Genomic DNA, 15,864 nt, shown 5'->3' on the forward strand with positions numbered 1-15,864 from the left:
GTTATATTTTTATTATTTTGAACATAGTGCCTTTACTTGTTATCTAGTTTAAACTTGTTTTATTGCTGCTTGTAGTTGGCATTCACTGTGGACAGCCAAGAAAGAATTTCATTGCACAGGGAAGCATGTTTTCCTTACTGTGCATATGACAATAAACGCTTTGAAATCTGAAATTGAAAATTTCATTTAAAGATGTAAAAGATATAGTCACTTCCTCTACCACTGTATTGCACATAAGACTACAACTAACTACAGTACTGACAGGAAATAAACAAAACAAAAAACTAGAAAAAGAAAACAACATTAAAAATCTAATTACTGTGAAAACAGTGTATCACTAATGTCAAACACGTATGGGATGTGGCTGTAGAAGAAAAAACGAGCGTCTTCCTCCTCATCATCACCAACAACAACAAAAACAACGATGACGTCACGTATCGAGGACGCGCTCGAGCCAACACCACGCGACAGGGACTGACAAGATGGCGATCATTTTAGAAACACAGGAGTTACTGCCGTGAAAGAGAGGCTCGGTATGCTGCTTTCTTTTTACAAACCGTGTTTCATAACACAGATGTGACAGTGTGGCCGGTGGTAGTGCTGATCTTATTTGGACACACCCAGCGGGTTGGCTTTAGAGCCCGGTCCTGGGGAGCTGACCTCCGGCTAACGCATGAACTTGTTCGGGTTATGGCTAGTTAGCATGCTAGGCTAAGTCTAGCAGCAAGGACAGCTAGGGCTTTACAAATAAACAGAATAAAAAGCAGCAGAGCAAAACATAAGCGGCGCTTATTTGTGCACAGTCTGCTTGTATTTTAAACTATCAGAAACAAGTGTTTTGTCAGGTTTACATCACGGTTTAGGTTTTCTTTGTGTCTGATGTTTTGTGATCTACTCATTACACGCTAGTCACAGCTAGCTAACATTAGCTGTTTAGATAAACCCATGCGAACTTAACAGTCCCGTACTCCGGTAAGTCGTGCTCGGTAATATGTGCAGACAGTGTTTTATTATCGTAGCACCGAGGCTGTGGTCACAGGCAGCCTGAACTCACAAGGACAAACCAGCCAAAGCGCGCTAAGTTGCTGATCAAACTTCGCAGGGATCAGAAAGTCTGGAGCGACTCGCCTTGTTTGCCATAACCAACTATCTAACCCAGTAAATAACCCAAGTCTCCCTATCGTGTCAGTGGCATTTGCCCTGAAGCTGTGTGTCGATCCGCAGCCTTAGTGACAGCGAGGTGCCGCGTTAGTTCCAGCGTGATGAGGTTCAGTAATCTCAGCACGACCCAGCTTGGTTATCAGGCCAGCGGGTCTGTCTTGGATCCTGGACAGCAGTGAGATTTTATTTATATCACAGCGCTGCAGACACTCATGGCAGCACAGGCTGATGAATAAACACGCCCACTCCCACAACAAACCTGCTAAACAAATGCAAACTTTGACCTGAACGCTGGTTGTGCTTTTTTAAATGAAGGGGATATAAACCCTTAGAAACTTTGTGTTTCTGTGTCCTCCGACTGTATTTCACTGTCACTCTCTCTGCTTTACATCTGTCCCAATAGTTATCCTGTACCCAGACAAAGAGTGAACCACTTTGCAAGCTCAGGCTCCCTTTTGTTGAATAATCTTACTTCTTTGACCTCAGTGGGTGGGTTGATGGGGCTCAGCCCACTCAAGGATCCCCAGCTTTTCAGCTGAGGTACACCCGACCCCCAGGGATGTGAAAAGAAGCCTGGTTGTACAACTCATTGTTCTCACAGATAGAAGCTTAAAAAAGCTATTTGGTTTTCATCAGAAAGCAAATCCTGGTGCTTCTGTGCTCTGCATTAACTATCAATCATAATGTAAAGTATTGATAGTATAAAACATGTTCATACACCTGGCTACTGTTTTGTTTACTGGCTAATATTTCAGGAAACTGTTTTTCTTGCTTCTTTCACATTCAGGTTTATCAGTCCATGTTGTCTTAAACAATCTTTCTTTTTTAGTTTTTGCATCTTCCTGGTAACACTCAGTATAGTTTATCAAGTTGTTTTACTCTTTATATATTAAAGCCTGCGTGTCCCAAGTTTACTGTGTGTACCTAAGGCCTCATAAAACAAAGTACTTGGAGGTCAGATGTAGTGACTGAGATAATAATTTTACTGTGTCATTTCACATTTCTACGAAAAGAAGAAGAATGTGATTTTCTTGAATCAGTTGTTTGACTTGTAAGGGTTGATAGTGAAACAGGAGGTAAACATAATCTTTAAATAATAGAACAGGTTGAGATAAAATGTTCTTTCCCTGTTTCCTTATTCCATCTATGAATTTGCTCTCTCCTCTTTAGACATCACCATGCCCTGGGAGGGTCCCATTTCTCAGCACGCCATAGTCACCATGGTGATATGAAGTCAGTGTGACACGTTGACACACACACACACAGACTCACACACAGACGGTCAGTTTTTGACTGACAGCCAGCCAGCTCTGCAGGCAGGCGTGTGTAATGGACAGGTGTAAGCATGTGGGGCGGCTGCGGCTGGCCCCAGACCACTCCATCCTCAACCCCCAGAAGTGGCACTGCGTTGACTGCAACACCACTGAGTCGATATGGGCGTGCCTGGGCTGTGCTCACGTGGCGTGTGGGCGCTACATCGAGGAACATGCTCTGCAGCACTTCCAGCTGCAGCGTCACCCGTTGGCTATGGAGGTTAATGAACTTTATGTTTTTTGTTACTTATGTGACGACTATGTCCTGAACGATAATGCCACAGGAGACCTCAAGCTGCTTCGTAGTACGCTGAGCGCCATCCAGAGCCAACGCTATGAGGTCACCACCCGCAGTGGGCGCACTCTGCGTTCTGCCAGCGCTGCCTCTGATGCCCTCATGCCATCCGGAGCCCGTGAGCTGCAGCTGAGGGACGAGGACAGGATGTTTACTGCCCTCTGGCACCGCCGCAGGGCGCTTATGGGACGTGTTTTTCGCTTCTGGTTTGGACTGACTGAGTGCGGAAAGAAGAGGGAGGAAGAAGAGAGGAAGAGAGAGGAGGAAGAGGAGCAGAAAAGGGAGGCGAGGGAAAGGAGGCGGGCACTAAAGAGGCGGCTACAGGAAGAATTGGAGAATGCTCCCCTCAGGAAGAGTCGGCGCTTACGGCGGAAGAGCCAGAGAGTGGCAGATGCGTCAGCCCCAACACCATCTCGGAGAGCACGCAAGTCAAAAACCCCTGTGCCTCCAACTCTGACCCACAGGTCAAGGACTCAGAGCCGTGCTGGTGCTACCCGCAAAAAAGCTGGACGGACGAAAAAGGTCCAACAAACCCCCAAGCCCCGGAGAAGTTCTTCTACCACCAAATCTAAACCTAAAACTCCCCCAGCAACCCCCCATACTGCCCAAACTCCTGTGCGCCGCAAACAGAGCACCAAACAGGGTGGCTCACCCTTTAAACGGCGCCCCACCGTCACTCCTGGAGTGACAGGCCTGCGAAATTTAGGCAACACCTGTTATATGAACTCCATCCTCCAGGTGCTGAGCCATCTGCATGTCTTCAGGGAGTGCTTTCTGCGCCTGGACCTCACCCAGGCACTGGAGCTACTGGCATCTGCCGTCCAAGGCCAACTGGCAGGTAAAGCCTCATCCCAGTCACCCCTGTTCCAGAGGAAGGGACTCCAGACCAGCTCAGGCTCTGGGGCAGGGCTGAGTGGCGGAGCTTCGCGGGCCCGTAGCATGGAGCTGATACAACCCAAAGAGCCCAGCTCCAAGCACATCTCTCTCTGCCATGAGCTGCACACCTTGTTCCAGGTTATGTGGTCTGGCAAGTGGGCACTGGTATCGCCTTTTGCCATGCTTCATTCAGTATGGCAGCTGATCCCGGCGTTCAGGGGCTACGCCCAGCAGGATGCACAGGAGTTCCTGTGTGAGCTGCTGGACAAGGTGCAGCATGAGCTGGAGAGCACCGGCAAGCACACAACAGCTGCAGGAGTCCCACAGACGCAGAAACGACTCATCAAGCAGGTGCTCAGTGTGGTCAACACCATCTTTCACGGCCAGCTCCTCAGTCAGGTATACGACACACACACACACACACACACACACCTTTAGTTAACAGCCACTGAGTGACTCAGTCATCACGAGCTTCATTTGACTCATGAATGATACATGCACACATGCACCCACTCAGATCTGCCCACACACTCTGCCCACATTGATAATTCATTGGCCTACATGGACTCATTTGTCACTTCAATCCTTAAGTGGACGTTTAGCTTCCAACACTGATATGAGCCTTAGATTTTGAGTGAATTTTAAGAGTTTGCCTGCACTGGTTTATGCTGTTGCTTATGGCTTTATTGCTTGTTTATAAGTTCAAAGTGTGACACCGACTCCTGAGGCTGTACAACTGTAGGTTCTACCAAAGTTCAGTAGGTCTTAAGCTAAATGATGGAAATGGTTGCAGTGAGAGAGGAGGGTTAGCTTGAGGACAGGAGGTTAGTGTCTACTTGTGGAGGCTGAGCACATGCTGTGACACCTGCTCATGCTGAATAGAGGGCTGTGTGTGTCTGGGTTTTGGGGTACCTCAGACCTGTGGCTGTTCACTACAGCACTGACTCAGACTTTTCCTCTGAGTCATCAATGTAGCTGAAAATGAATGAGCTGAAGTTTGTATTGTACATAAAAATAAAGCAAATCACCTCTTTGAATGTTTTTTATAGTATAAAGAGCCAGGAAATGGCACATAGGATGTCCAGGACTGTTAGAAATAGGGTTGGCAAATAATAAATTATACATGTAAACCCCCCAACCCTCTCTTTACCTGGTACGCAGGTGACATGCTTGGAATGCGACTATCGCTCCAACACTGTGGAGCCTTTCTGGGACCTGTCACTGGAGTTCCCGGAGCGGTATCACAGTAACAGGGAGTCGGCCGCACAGGCTTCGTGCCATTTGACAGAAATGCTGGCCAAGTTCACCGAGACTGAAGCGCTGGAGGGAAACATCTACGCCTGTGACCAGTGTAACTGTGAGTTAAGTCATGTAAACCTGCGCACACAGTTTATCTTTAGAACATACCTCAGAGATTTACCTTTTGGCATCCTTCACATGTCAATATCTTCATTTGCTACTGGTCAACAAAAGTATAGCAAAGCTCAGACTCTTAGTGGACTAATGTTTGTGTTGCATGCTAACTCACATCTCGTGTGTGCAGCTGCCAGGCGACGGATCTCCTCCAAACCACTCATCCTGACTGAAGCACAGAAACAGCTGATGGTCCACAAACTTCCTCAGGTCCTCCGGCTTCACCTCAAACGCTTCAGGTACGATGACACCAGTCAACAGCCTGCCTGGAGTTAAATGCCATTTTATTTATCCCTGCTGTCTTGTTCCTTAGGTGGTCTGGGCGGAACCACCGGGAGAAGATCGGAGTCCATGTGAGCTTCGACCAGCTTCTCAACATGGAGCCCTACTGCTGCCTGGAGCCCTCGCCCAAAGGTGCCACCTGCTCCAGCCCCAGTTCTCCAGGATCACCACGTCCCAAGCACTTCCTCTACGAACTCTCTGCTGTGGTGATGCATCATGGGAAGGGTTTTGGCTCAGGTCACTACACTGCCTACTGCTACAACACAGAAGGAGGTGGGTAAAGAGACCGTGTTGATTTCAGAACAACCCAAAATCAGCAGACCCCTCAATCATTTCTTCCTGTCTCCTGCAGGCTTCTGGGTTCACTGTAATGACTCTAAGCTGAATGTGTGTTCGGTGGACGAGGTCTGCCGTGCTCAGGCCTACATCCTGTTCTACACACAGCGAGTAACTCAGGACAAAGACCGGCCACTATAGGACCACAATCCCCTGAACCCCTCCTCCTCCTTCTGCAGCCTGAGCACTCAGCGAAACGATATCAGCACAGCCCCACTGTCGCTCTTTCTCTCTCCCTTCTCTATCTCTGGGCATTCTCGATCCTTGGTGGATGGGTGTTTCAGTCTATTTTTCTAAATGAGGAAAAAGAGAGGAAGGAGTTCTTTTTAAACCTGGTTCTGCTTTGTGAACTTCTTGTATATGGTGTTTATATGTAGGTATTTTTTAAAAAAAAAAAGGTGATTGTGATTCCTGTACAGTTGTATTTTTTATTATAAAGAAGAGAGTATCAGCCAAGATGTGTCACTAGCAGCCAACAAATACTCTGGCTGGGCAGGAGTTACATACAAGTGTCCTCTACAGATCGTACAGGTGTATTCATGTGTCTGCCTACCTGTGGCTTGGTGATTGTATATGCTTTTTGTTTGTTTAAATCAACTGAAATGTTTCTCAGTCACTTTAGATAGTCAACGCATAACTGGATGTAGGGTTGTAAAATATTTTCACTCATTAGAAATGGCCTCCCTGTGTTCTAGACAGGCAAATGTTTTGGTAGAACTTAACATGGTTGTATTGGATCACTTTCCTGCCAGAAATGCACTAATTTCTATAAGTATCTGTACAGACTCAGTGTTGGTTCAGTTCAAAATCTGTACACAAGCACAGCAGGAAGTTTATATTTCACTCTGAAGTTCTCCTGGGTCTGTCAAATATTTGGCAGACCTAGAGCCAAAGTCTTGGGGGAAGTGTTTGGAGAACACTCAGCATTTCCAGAACAGTTCAAGATTTCTTGCCTTTTATGACAGATGTAGAAAAACTTAAGTTTCCAAAGGGATCGTTTTTGGCTAAATGCTGCCACCTCTCTGCTCCAGAATGTAATTGTCTTCAGAGGGTTAATCGTTCACAACCAGACAAATATTAGAAAAGTGCCCTTTCGCTAAAAAAGCAGGTATATTTTTGTAGTTCATATCAATTCAGCCAAGTGGGATCTGCATAGTTGCAGTCCCAGACAGACCAGCATTTAGATTACGAATGTATTTTTATACAATCCTCAAGAGTTTTAAGAGGCCAGACTGTTCTAAACGTTTTACATGTACAACTGCTGATTGTTCAACAGCACCAGCAGCTAGGACAGATTTCATTATTGACCAGTAAGTAGGTATGTGTACCTGCTGTGTTTTACTTACATCTGTTCAGTATAATATCCAGATTAAACAGGACTTCTGCAGTGTATAGAGTGGTATTTATCTCCATACTGGAGAAAACTGTACAAAAATATCTCCACCTCAATCATGTACCCGCCTGATTTAAGCATCAGAAGGGAATTCAAAGCACACTTCATATCATTGTTCCTACATTGTTAGATGATGTGACACATTGTTGGCATTTTGGTTACTACACCATGTATGTGTGTGAATTCATGGAAGTTATACTATGCAAATTGTTACCTCAATTTTTTTTTTTTTTAGAAGAAAATTACCTCAATAAATGAGAATATTTTTTCATTTTTCTATAAATGATGCCAGTGTTTTGCATTTTCTTATTTTGTACAGGAAGAGAATTTAAGTTTATTTCAACAGACCAGTCACAATTCGTTCTGCACAGGACTCCAAAGAACGTTTCAATGTGTGAAGAAGCAAAAATATTCCCAGGAAATGCAGCGTAGTGATTATGATGAAGCAGTTGCATCTTCCTAGTTTTCTTAAACGAGTCAATTCAACAAGAACAAATTCCCCAAAATGACCAATTTGTTTTTGAGCTCATGTTTTGTGAGACTAGATTTCCCTGAAAAGTGAATAATCAGAAGAGGGCAGCCCAAAATGAGCAAAATCATTTTAATTGTCTTTTTTTTTCCTTACAAAAACATTTTTAGGGAGTTCAAAATGAAGCATTTTCATAGGGATCATTCAGATTCAACAGCCATTTCCAAGATATTTTAGAAATATCAAAGAAAGGACAACTGGAGGGCAAGAGTGCAAAGTTTCATCCGGTAGTGACAGAAGCCAAAGATACAGGTGCAAATGCATGATGTCTATACGAAGATGGTGTTTATTACTATGACACCCGAGCTTTAAATGTTAGGAATTGTCTGTTTGCAGAGATATCGGGCCATGCATCGGCCTGAGCACTTCAGTAGCATCTGTGCTGGATATAACTGGAGCACTAATGTACTGGAGCCTCAGAGTGGAGCTATAGAAACTTTAAAAATGAAACGGGTATAAAGAGGTTTCCCACACTCACCTTGTTTGAATACTGGGGTTGCACTAAATTCGGATGTAGCTTAAATACATTTTAACTGTTTAACAGTTAACGTTTTATGTTTTGTAAAATCAGAACCAACAGAAACATTGGAGAAACAATTTCTCTAGCCATGTTTGATGATCAAAAACTCAGAAAGCAGGTCCGTCGTCTTCGCAAGCTGAGTTCTGCATTACAGGAGACTACAGTAACACACGGCATCTTACTGCTGCTGCTCAGATTACCACTTCCTGCTTCAGAAGCTCTTTTCTGTGTCTTTTCTGCTGTTTCTCTGAAGGAGGACGTGGTTTGGAGGTGGTGGGTGGTGATGAGGGGGGTCTGGAGGTGGTGCTGTTGTTGAAGGGTCGTCAGTAGTCGTCTCCACGGCTCACCACCTCTTTGCAGGTGGGCCTGAGCAGGATGGTGTGCTCGAACTGAGCTGTGTAGCAGCCCTTAGTGTCGCAGAGGGGAGGGTAGGGGTCCACGATACCCAGGTCACACAGGTTCTTCAGAGCCATCAGGTACTTGCTCTCACCCAGGCGGTCCAGCCAACGACGACAGAACGCCAGCGTGCCAAAGTTCTCGTTGATCACATTCAGCAGGTGCTTCGCTCTGGGCAGCCTGGGGAGGAGACGGGAGCAGTGATTTTAGAACATGCACATACACACAAAACTGTTCCACCACCTGGTGCAAAATTAAATCTGACGAATCTTCAGGGGTTTAACCCTCTGGGGTCGACGCACGCGCCGGCGCGTTTTGACGCATCTTTTTCTGATAAGGCCGAAACAAACTGAAATTACTCCGTCAATTCTGATCGTACAGATAAAAGAAGTATATCATTCAAATCTGTAAAGGGTCTAGTTTTAGTGGTATACCATCATAATAACAACAAAACATTGTGCTTTTTTTAAATAAAGAAAGCCGACAGGGTGCGCTCTCTGCCTTGTCTGTCTCTGCCATTTCTCTTCACAGACGCGTAAATAAAACAACCAGAATCTCAGCGAATACTTGGCTCATAAAAATAAGAATTATATGGCTAGAAAGCTTGAAATGTTTTCTTTTGAGTGAAACAATTCAAGTCAAAAACAAATCATCACTTTTTATTTAATCCGTATGAACGTAAGGAGAAGCCCGTTTTTTCCTGTCTCACCTCATTACAGGTAATGCGGTCCCGCCTTGTACACTGTCCACTGTTCACATGTAAATAATCTCAGGTGAACCAGGTAAATATGTGCACGCCCCCGAGAAATGACACAAAATATCAAACTTCATCATAGAATTTACTCACTTTTTCGGCGCGTTTGGATGATGGCGCGTTACGCACGTGAAGCGGCGCTCCTTACATTCCACACAGAGACAAATAGTTTAGCTTGTCCTCAGAGTAAAAACACTGATTTTAACTCAAATGAGGATCGTTTGGCTCCTCATTGTTTTGTATTGTGCTGCACTAATCCGTCCCATCTACATTGACTGAAAGGCTCATTATGCGCGGCTTTGTCTGGACGTTCAGTGCGTCTTTTGTGTTCTCAGGTAAATCACATGACTATTCATCCTCAGACACACCCTCTTGCATATGGCCTTTCTGGACAAAAAGTGTCTTAGAAAATTTAAATCAGTGTATTGTTTACTGTGAATGTGTGAACAAGATGACATTCACAGCACTCTGAAGTAAACACTTTAGCCTACAACATGCTGGTCTCCAAAGTCTTGTGAACCAATGTTCTGTTTGTGTTTTATGGTCTTATTTCAGTGAGTAAAAAATTGTAGTTTTTCACTAGCCATGCATAAACACTTTTTTCTCAAAAACACAATAATGTATAAACTTGAAGCTCACATATTATTGTAGCCAATTTTGTGCTGATTACAGTGTTATTAGACTTTAGACATTAATATGTTTAAAAAACACTGAAAAAAGCACAAATGTCAGGACATGTCAAAATTTGTCCAGGCCCCAAAAACCCCCTCAGACCCCAGAGGGTTAATCAGACTGACGCACATCACAGGTCATTAACAGACTAAACTAAAATAACAGCTGGTTGTATAATGTATGGAGTATAATGATGCATTATGAAACCAGATTAACTTTTACCTGATGGGCACATGGCCAACATCGAAGTTTTTCATATAATGAGAGCACTCCATGTCATCGTGGACCACACCTTTCCCTGTGCTGCCAAATGTCTCGATGGCATAAACTTCTCCCTCCTGCAGAGTGAAAATACATAACAGGCAGACAGCACAGGATCAGGACTTCAGGCTTTGAACGGTTTTAAATCCAGTCTTAGATCCAAAGGATCAGACCAGTTGTAATTGAGCCTGTTATATTGTGACGTGATTGTCACAGTGACTGTTTGATTAACTCACCTCCATTTTTGTTGCTTCTCCTCCTTTAACAATGGGCACGGTCTTCCCAGCGTGTATTCTGTACTGACCGATCGAATGTCCGTTCAGGTTTCGGATCGGCTTCACTGGAAAAGAAAAGAAGTTTGACAACCAACATTTAAAATAAGACTTTCTTCACTAAATACAAAAATTGGCATATATATTTTTGAGATCGCCCAAAGCTTTAATTAGTTTAAATCTGGGAAAAATAAAGTTTTTAAAACACATTACATTCAATCTTTTTATTCCTCCAGCACCTGAAAACAAGGGCTTCATACAAATCACTATGAACCTTGTAAAAATCAGACAGCAGTAGAATGTGAAGGGGTATTGGAAAGTATTTTCTTAGATGAACAGCGCTTGCTGCTGTAACAATGTAGTTTTAAGAACAAACAGGGTAAACATGATGCACATGCAGTACATCAGAAATAAAAGCATTTGGGGGCGGAGTTATACACAGTAAAAACACTGTGTCACTAAGTGTCCACCTGGCATACAGTGTTTACGGGTGACAACTTACCTTGGTATGTTTTGCCATCAAGCTCGACCTCATAGGACTCCATCACCTCCTGAATCGCCTCTCCAACATCACACAAACGCACATCAATGCCAGCGTTCTGCAACAACAGGAAAACATCAGCTGCAGGCTCAGCATAGATTAAACGGGTAGCTGTGTGTGTGTGTGTAAGTCATACTTTGATTCCAGTATTGGTGGCGTCTTTCACAGCCTCCAGCAGCTTGTCATACTTTGGGTTAAATGTGACAGTGAAGGCACAGTCGATGATTCGCCCTGCAAACACACAAAAGTACAAACAACGTTGTTTTTGTTTCCTGACGCTGAGCTGAAACTAATCTGCTTCTGGTGAAAGCAGCAGCTGCAGCAAAGCAGGTAGAAAACTGCCTCAGTCTGGCCTCATTTTACATCGTCAAGTATTTTCACTTGCTTCCTGGAGGCACTAATGTTGCTCCACAAAGCCCCTGATCTCTGTTCACTTCTATCTAGTCTGAAAATCAAACAAACTTCTGATCACATTTGTTTTGGACTAATCTATCTGTGAGAAGCTTCAAAAATCAGATTTTTATATCGAGAAATTAAAGTTCACTACTGTCAACTAAAGGCAGAAAAACATCAAAAGGAGGAAATTCATGCCTCCAAGAAACTGTCAGCAATATCAAATTATAAATGAACTGAGATAAAACTCCAGGAAACACTGCTGTAGTCCTTCAACAGACGAGTAAAAAAAAAAAAAAAAAAAAAAGAAATGTGTACTTGGATGGATGTTTAAGACTTTTACAATAATTGCAGCCACACAGAGCGGGCCTTGAATGCATCATTCAACATCAGCACAAAAAGTGGTCAAAGCAGCACTTCATTCATATGGTACCGTTGATGTGTGTGCCAAAGTCGATCTTGCAGACGTCGTCGTACTGAAGGACGGTGGTGTCTCCTGCGTTTGGAGTGTAGTGGGCAGCACAGTGGTTCAGGGAGCAGCCGGTGGGGAAAGCCAGGCCAGCGTTCAGCCCGTTCTCCTTGATTAGCTTCCGAGAGCAATCCTCCAACCTCTCACTGAAAAAAAATAAGTGGTATTCAACACAGGAAACCTGCTGGTCCCTGACAACCATCACTGGATTACTTTGATACTGCTGCAAACTTAAAAACCTGATGAATCTGAAGCAAGTTCTGAAGCTCTTTGATTATTTTGACAGAATTTAAATAAAGGATCGGGTCTGGTGCCAATCCAAGTGCCGACTATGTTGGCCAGCGGGCCAAACTACAATCACCAACTTACCGTTGTATTTATGCCACACACCTGTCTCTTCCCTCTCACAGTCTGAAATCCTCTGCTCTAGTTCAATAATACAAGTAGTAATGACAGATTAAAGTAAAGGAAGGCATTCTCACCAGATCTCGATCATGGTCAAACCGGGTTTGAGGAAGCTGCGGACATGCTGGCGGACCTGCCTGTGGGCTTCGGCCGCCTGTCTGAAGTCATTCCACACCTCCTCATTGGCTTTATCCAGCACTCGTTTCTCCTCGCTGGTCGTACGCCACGCTGCACTGCGCCTGGGAGCAGAACACAACAAGATCACAGCCATGAGAAAAGAAACCAACACTGGGGACAATGAACATGTTAATGCTGCAGACAGAAACTAGTTTTACAGCATACTAATGCTGCTGACTCATCATCTGGGCTGCTAGAGTTATCTGCACAGCAGCACAGTGCAGACAGCTGCAAGGTTATTGCTATGATTTTACTAATGCACACAAATGTCAACACCCACTCTCACAATGTTTACAATTAAAATGGAGATTTACAGGCAGACAAACACCCACACATTAGAAATATAATATACCCCTATAATAAAACACATTAACTTCAGTTCCAGTGCTAAAACCACCTATGGACTCTTAAGTCCATTCTTAAAACAAGCAAAAGCCAGAGAGATAAAAAGTTTTGACACATGTTTTAAAGATCTAGGAAACCACCTGCCCCAAAACAAACACGTGTAGGAATGTGTGCATGTTCTTACCCATCCTGTAAGGGGGGGTATTCACACTCCTGCCCAATGGGGAAAACACTATTTGGGTACAACTCGCTGATGGGCACAGATGGAGGATCAGTCTGAGTTTTGCCTGCAAGGAAAAGAGAAAAACTAATGAAGTGATTCACTCAATTCACAACAACACCAGAAACTTGAATCAGGGCCTGTCGAGGCTCTATTCAGCTGAGATTATTAAACAGTGTTGTATGGACTAAAGCTTTAAGGCCTATTACACCAGACTTACTCCCAACAGCTGTGACAAATGACATGTTAACGTACCTCCTTTCTTCTTCTTTTTCTTCTTCTTCTTTTTCCCTGCTGAGTTTTCTCCATCATCTCCATCTATGCAGGCAAACATGCTGTTGTTACACTCACCTCTGAGTTTAGTGTGTACATGTGACTGGTCACAAACAGATAATGTGTGCTACTACCTTCCTCGCCATCTTCCTCCTTTTCCTTGTCTTCTATCGCCTGCTTCTCCAACTCCTTGGTCACTTCAGCCACTCCATTCGCCTCCACCTCAGTGCCTGCAGCAGCCAGTCCACCATCATCATCATCAAGGACAGGTGTATTTATTCAGAACAATAAGCAATGAACTAGCTGCAGCTGGAAAGGGCTGGTAAATCCATTCATCCCCTAGAGCTGGTCTCTTAACATGAGTTCACTGCAGCTACAATTGGAAAACTAAGACAGAAAAATGGAAAGTAATGCCTACCTGCAAATGTTTATAGGCTTTGCAAATGTTTTCATTATTTTTTTTAAATCTGGGCTTTTCAAGCTTAAACTACTTGGAAACCAAACCACGTCCATCTTCACTTCAGCACCATCTCAGTACAAAATGCTTTTTTCTTTCAGTCTTAACACTGTGTCTCTTTCTACATACAAATATTATTTTAGACAGGCATTCAGGTCAGGCAATGTCTTAACACTAATAGAAAATTGTATATAAAAAACATTCATGTAAATTAAACAAAGTGAATAAAATAGTTTCATGTGTTCATTAAATGTTCCTGGAAATGAAGATAGTCTGACTACATTAAAAATGTCTCTGTATTGAAAATGCTGCTGATGTTTTGATCTTGTTGACTTATTAAACACACCAACCTTTGCGGTTCTTTCCTTACGTAATAACTCTGGCAAATGGGCAATTACGAAACCGGAAACTTGGCTGAGGCTCTGCGCATTCTGCGGGGAAAACACTTGCTACAGGGTGCGGTTAGATCACTACAGATTTCTGCTTCCTCCCAAAATAAGCAGTGAATTGCTTTAGCTCCGGACTGTGGTAAATGCCACTGCTCCTGGATGTAGCTACGACCAAAGCCCGGTGTGTTTGCTAAGGCCTGGGAGACGCCGCAGCCTCTCTCAACCCGCAGCATAATGAGGACCAGTATCAGACACGTGTTACACCACACTGCTTCCGGCCAGGCTTTCAAAATAAGCGGCCTCTTGAGCGTCAAGGGCAATACTTCTGTGGATTAGTTACATGTTGCAAATCTTCAAAGAAAACATGTTAGACTGCGTTTTTAATGTGTCGGCACATCCCCCAAAATAAGACTATCTGATAAGACAAATGACCAATTACACACCCACCAATTTACTGCAAATATTCAAACAGCTACACTTTCTGTATTGTCCTTACAAAACCCTGCTGGTAAATATATTATACATGGCTAACAACACTCTCTGACTTTGGGATGTATTTAAAAGCTTTGAATTTTGACCCATCAGGCTCCAAGTGGTTGTTCTCGCGTTTTCCATTACCTTTATACCTTCCATTTACAAAAACTCTCCTAAACAACAAGTAAACCCCATTACATGACATCTACACTTAAGATTTATTGAGCAACTTTTAATTTAAATTCAAATTTGTGATTACCCTATGTAGATACACTAACAATCCATGTTTAATCGAAAGGTATAACAGTAAATGCCTTTTATACTTGGGCACTTATTTTGAAGGGGCCTCCCCGCGATTTCCGCCTTTGTCGTTGCTAACGGTGGCTACCTTGGCGCTAGCTGTTAGCCTGTTAGCTAGAGCATGGCGAGGACAGCCTTACCTGTCGTCGCAGACTTGTTCTTCTTCTTCTTTTTCCTCTTCTTTTTCGCCTGCTCGGCGTCCTCTCTGTCCTCCGCGTCGCCGTTCACCTCCCGGTCGTGGAGAGGTTTCAGGTCCGCTACTTGCTCCGCGAGCACGTCCGCCATGATCACAGGCGTTGCTGGAAAAGGAACCGCGAAGGATTGTGGGAATACTGTGTGCGACGTTGCCTTCGAGGACAATTGGAGATTCCCCTATTTTCCCATTGTAGGTCTATTCAAAACAAATGAGACACAAAATAATATCATAGAGTAAATGCAGATAATAAGTAAAAATATAATATGTGTTTAACTATTATCCGGTGTGCTGTTGTCCACGAATAAAATGTGTGTTATATCATGCACGACTACATTTAAACGTAGATTCTGTTTCACATTTACTTGCGTTTCCTTCATCATTCGACTTGATTGAAAAATAAAATAACAGCAAGTGCGGACAGGTGTTCAAAATTTTTACATTGTAGTCTATATATTTGTTGGCATGCACAACTGGACTTATAAATGTGTGTGATCAGAAATCGGAGCTTAATGAGGAGCGCCTGGAGGCAGCGCTAAGTATACAACATGCCGACTCAGCAGAAGTGGAGCCTGAAGTATCCAAAAGATAAACAGCACTGATGACTACGTCAGTTCAAAGAGTGTGAAAAGAAAATCTGAAATGTTAACTTAAAAAAACAGTAATACTTCAAGAAAATTATATATGTGGTTATTAATGTCAATGTTATTTTGCACAAAGGTATAAAATATTTGTTTCAGTGGCAGTTACTGAAC

The 15,864-nt window shown here is 43.6% G+C and overlaps 2 protein-coding genes across 2 annotated transcripts; one reads left to right on the plus strand and one right to left on the minus strand.

Moving 5' to 3' along the window:
- Nucleotides 1-425: 425 nt before the first annotated feature.
- usp44 (ubiquitin specific peptidase 44) lies at nucleotides 426-7,511 on the plus strand. The gene is made up of 6 exons (XM_026326537.2): nucleotides 426-533; nucleotides 2,332-4,044; nucleotides 4,807-5,002; nucleotides 5,189-5,297; nucleotides 5,372-5,613; nucleotides 5,693-7,511. Exons 2-6 carry the CDS (start codon nucleotides 2,491-2,493, stop codon nucleotides 5,815-5,817), a joined length of 2,226 nt encoding a protein of 741 aa, XP_026182322.1. The 5' UTR covers nucleotides 426-533; nucleotides 2,332-2,490; the 3' UTR covers nucleotides 5,818-7,511.
- A 144-nt stretch (nucleotides 7,512-7,655) lies between these two features.
- metap2a (methionyl aminopeptidase 2a) lies at nucleotides 7,656-15,244 on the minus strand. Its single transcript, XM_026326538.2, has 11 exons — nucleotides 15,057-15,244; nucleotides 13,431-13,526; nucleotides 13,279-13,341; nucleotides 12,988-13,090; nucleotides 12,359-12,520; nucleotides 11,841-12,022; nucleotides 11,151-11,245; nucleotides 10,976-11,072; nucleotides 10,438-10,541; nucleotides 10,163-10,278; nucleotides 7,656-8,694 (listed from the first exon to the last, which is right to left on the minus strand). Exons 1-11 carry the CDS (start codon nucleotides 15,199-15,201, stop codon nucleotides 8,442-8,444), a joined length of 1,416 nt encoding a protein of 471 aa, XP_026182323.1. The 5' UTR covers nucleotides 15,202-15,244; the 3' UTR covers nucleotides 7,656-8,441.
- Nucleotides 15,245-15,864: the final 620 nt, after the last annotated feature.

This window comes from Mastacembelus armatus, chromosome 23, assembly GCF_900324485.2.
Source record: "Mastacembelus armatus chromosome 23, fMasArm1.2, whole genome shotgun sequence".
In the NCBI taxonomy this organism is placed as follows: domain Eukaryota; kingdom Metazoa; phylum Chordata; class Actinopteri; order Synbranchiformes; family Mastacembelidae; genus Mastacembelus; species Mastacembelus armatus.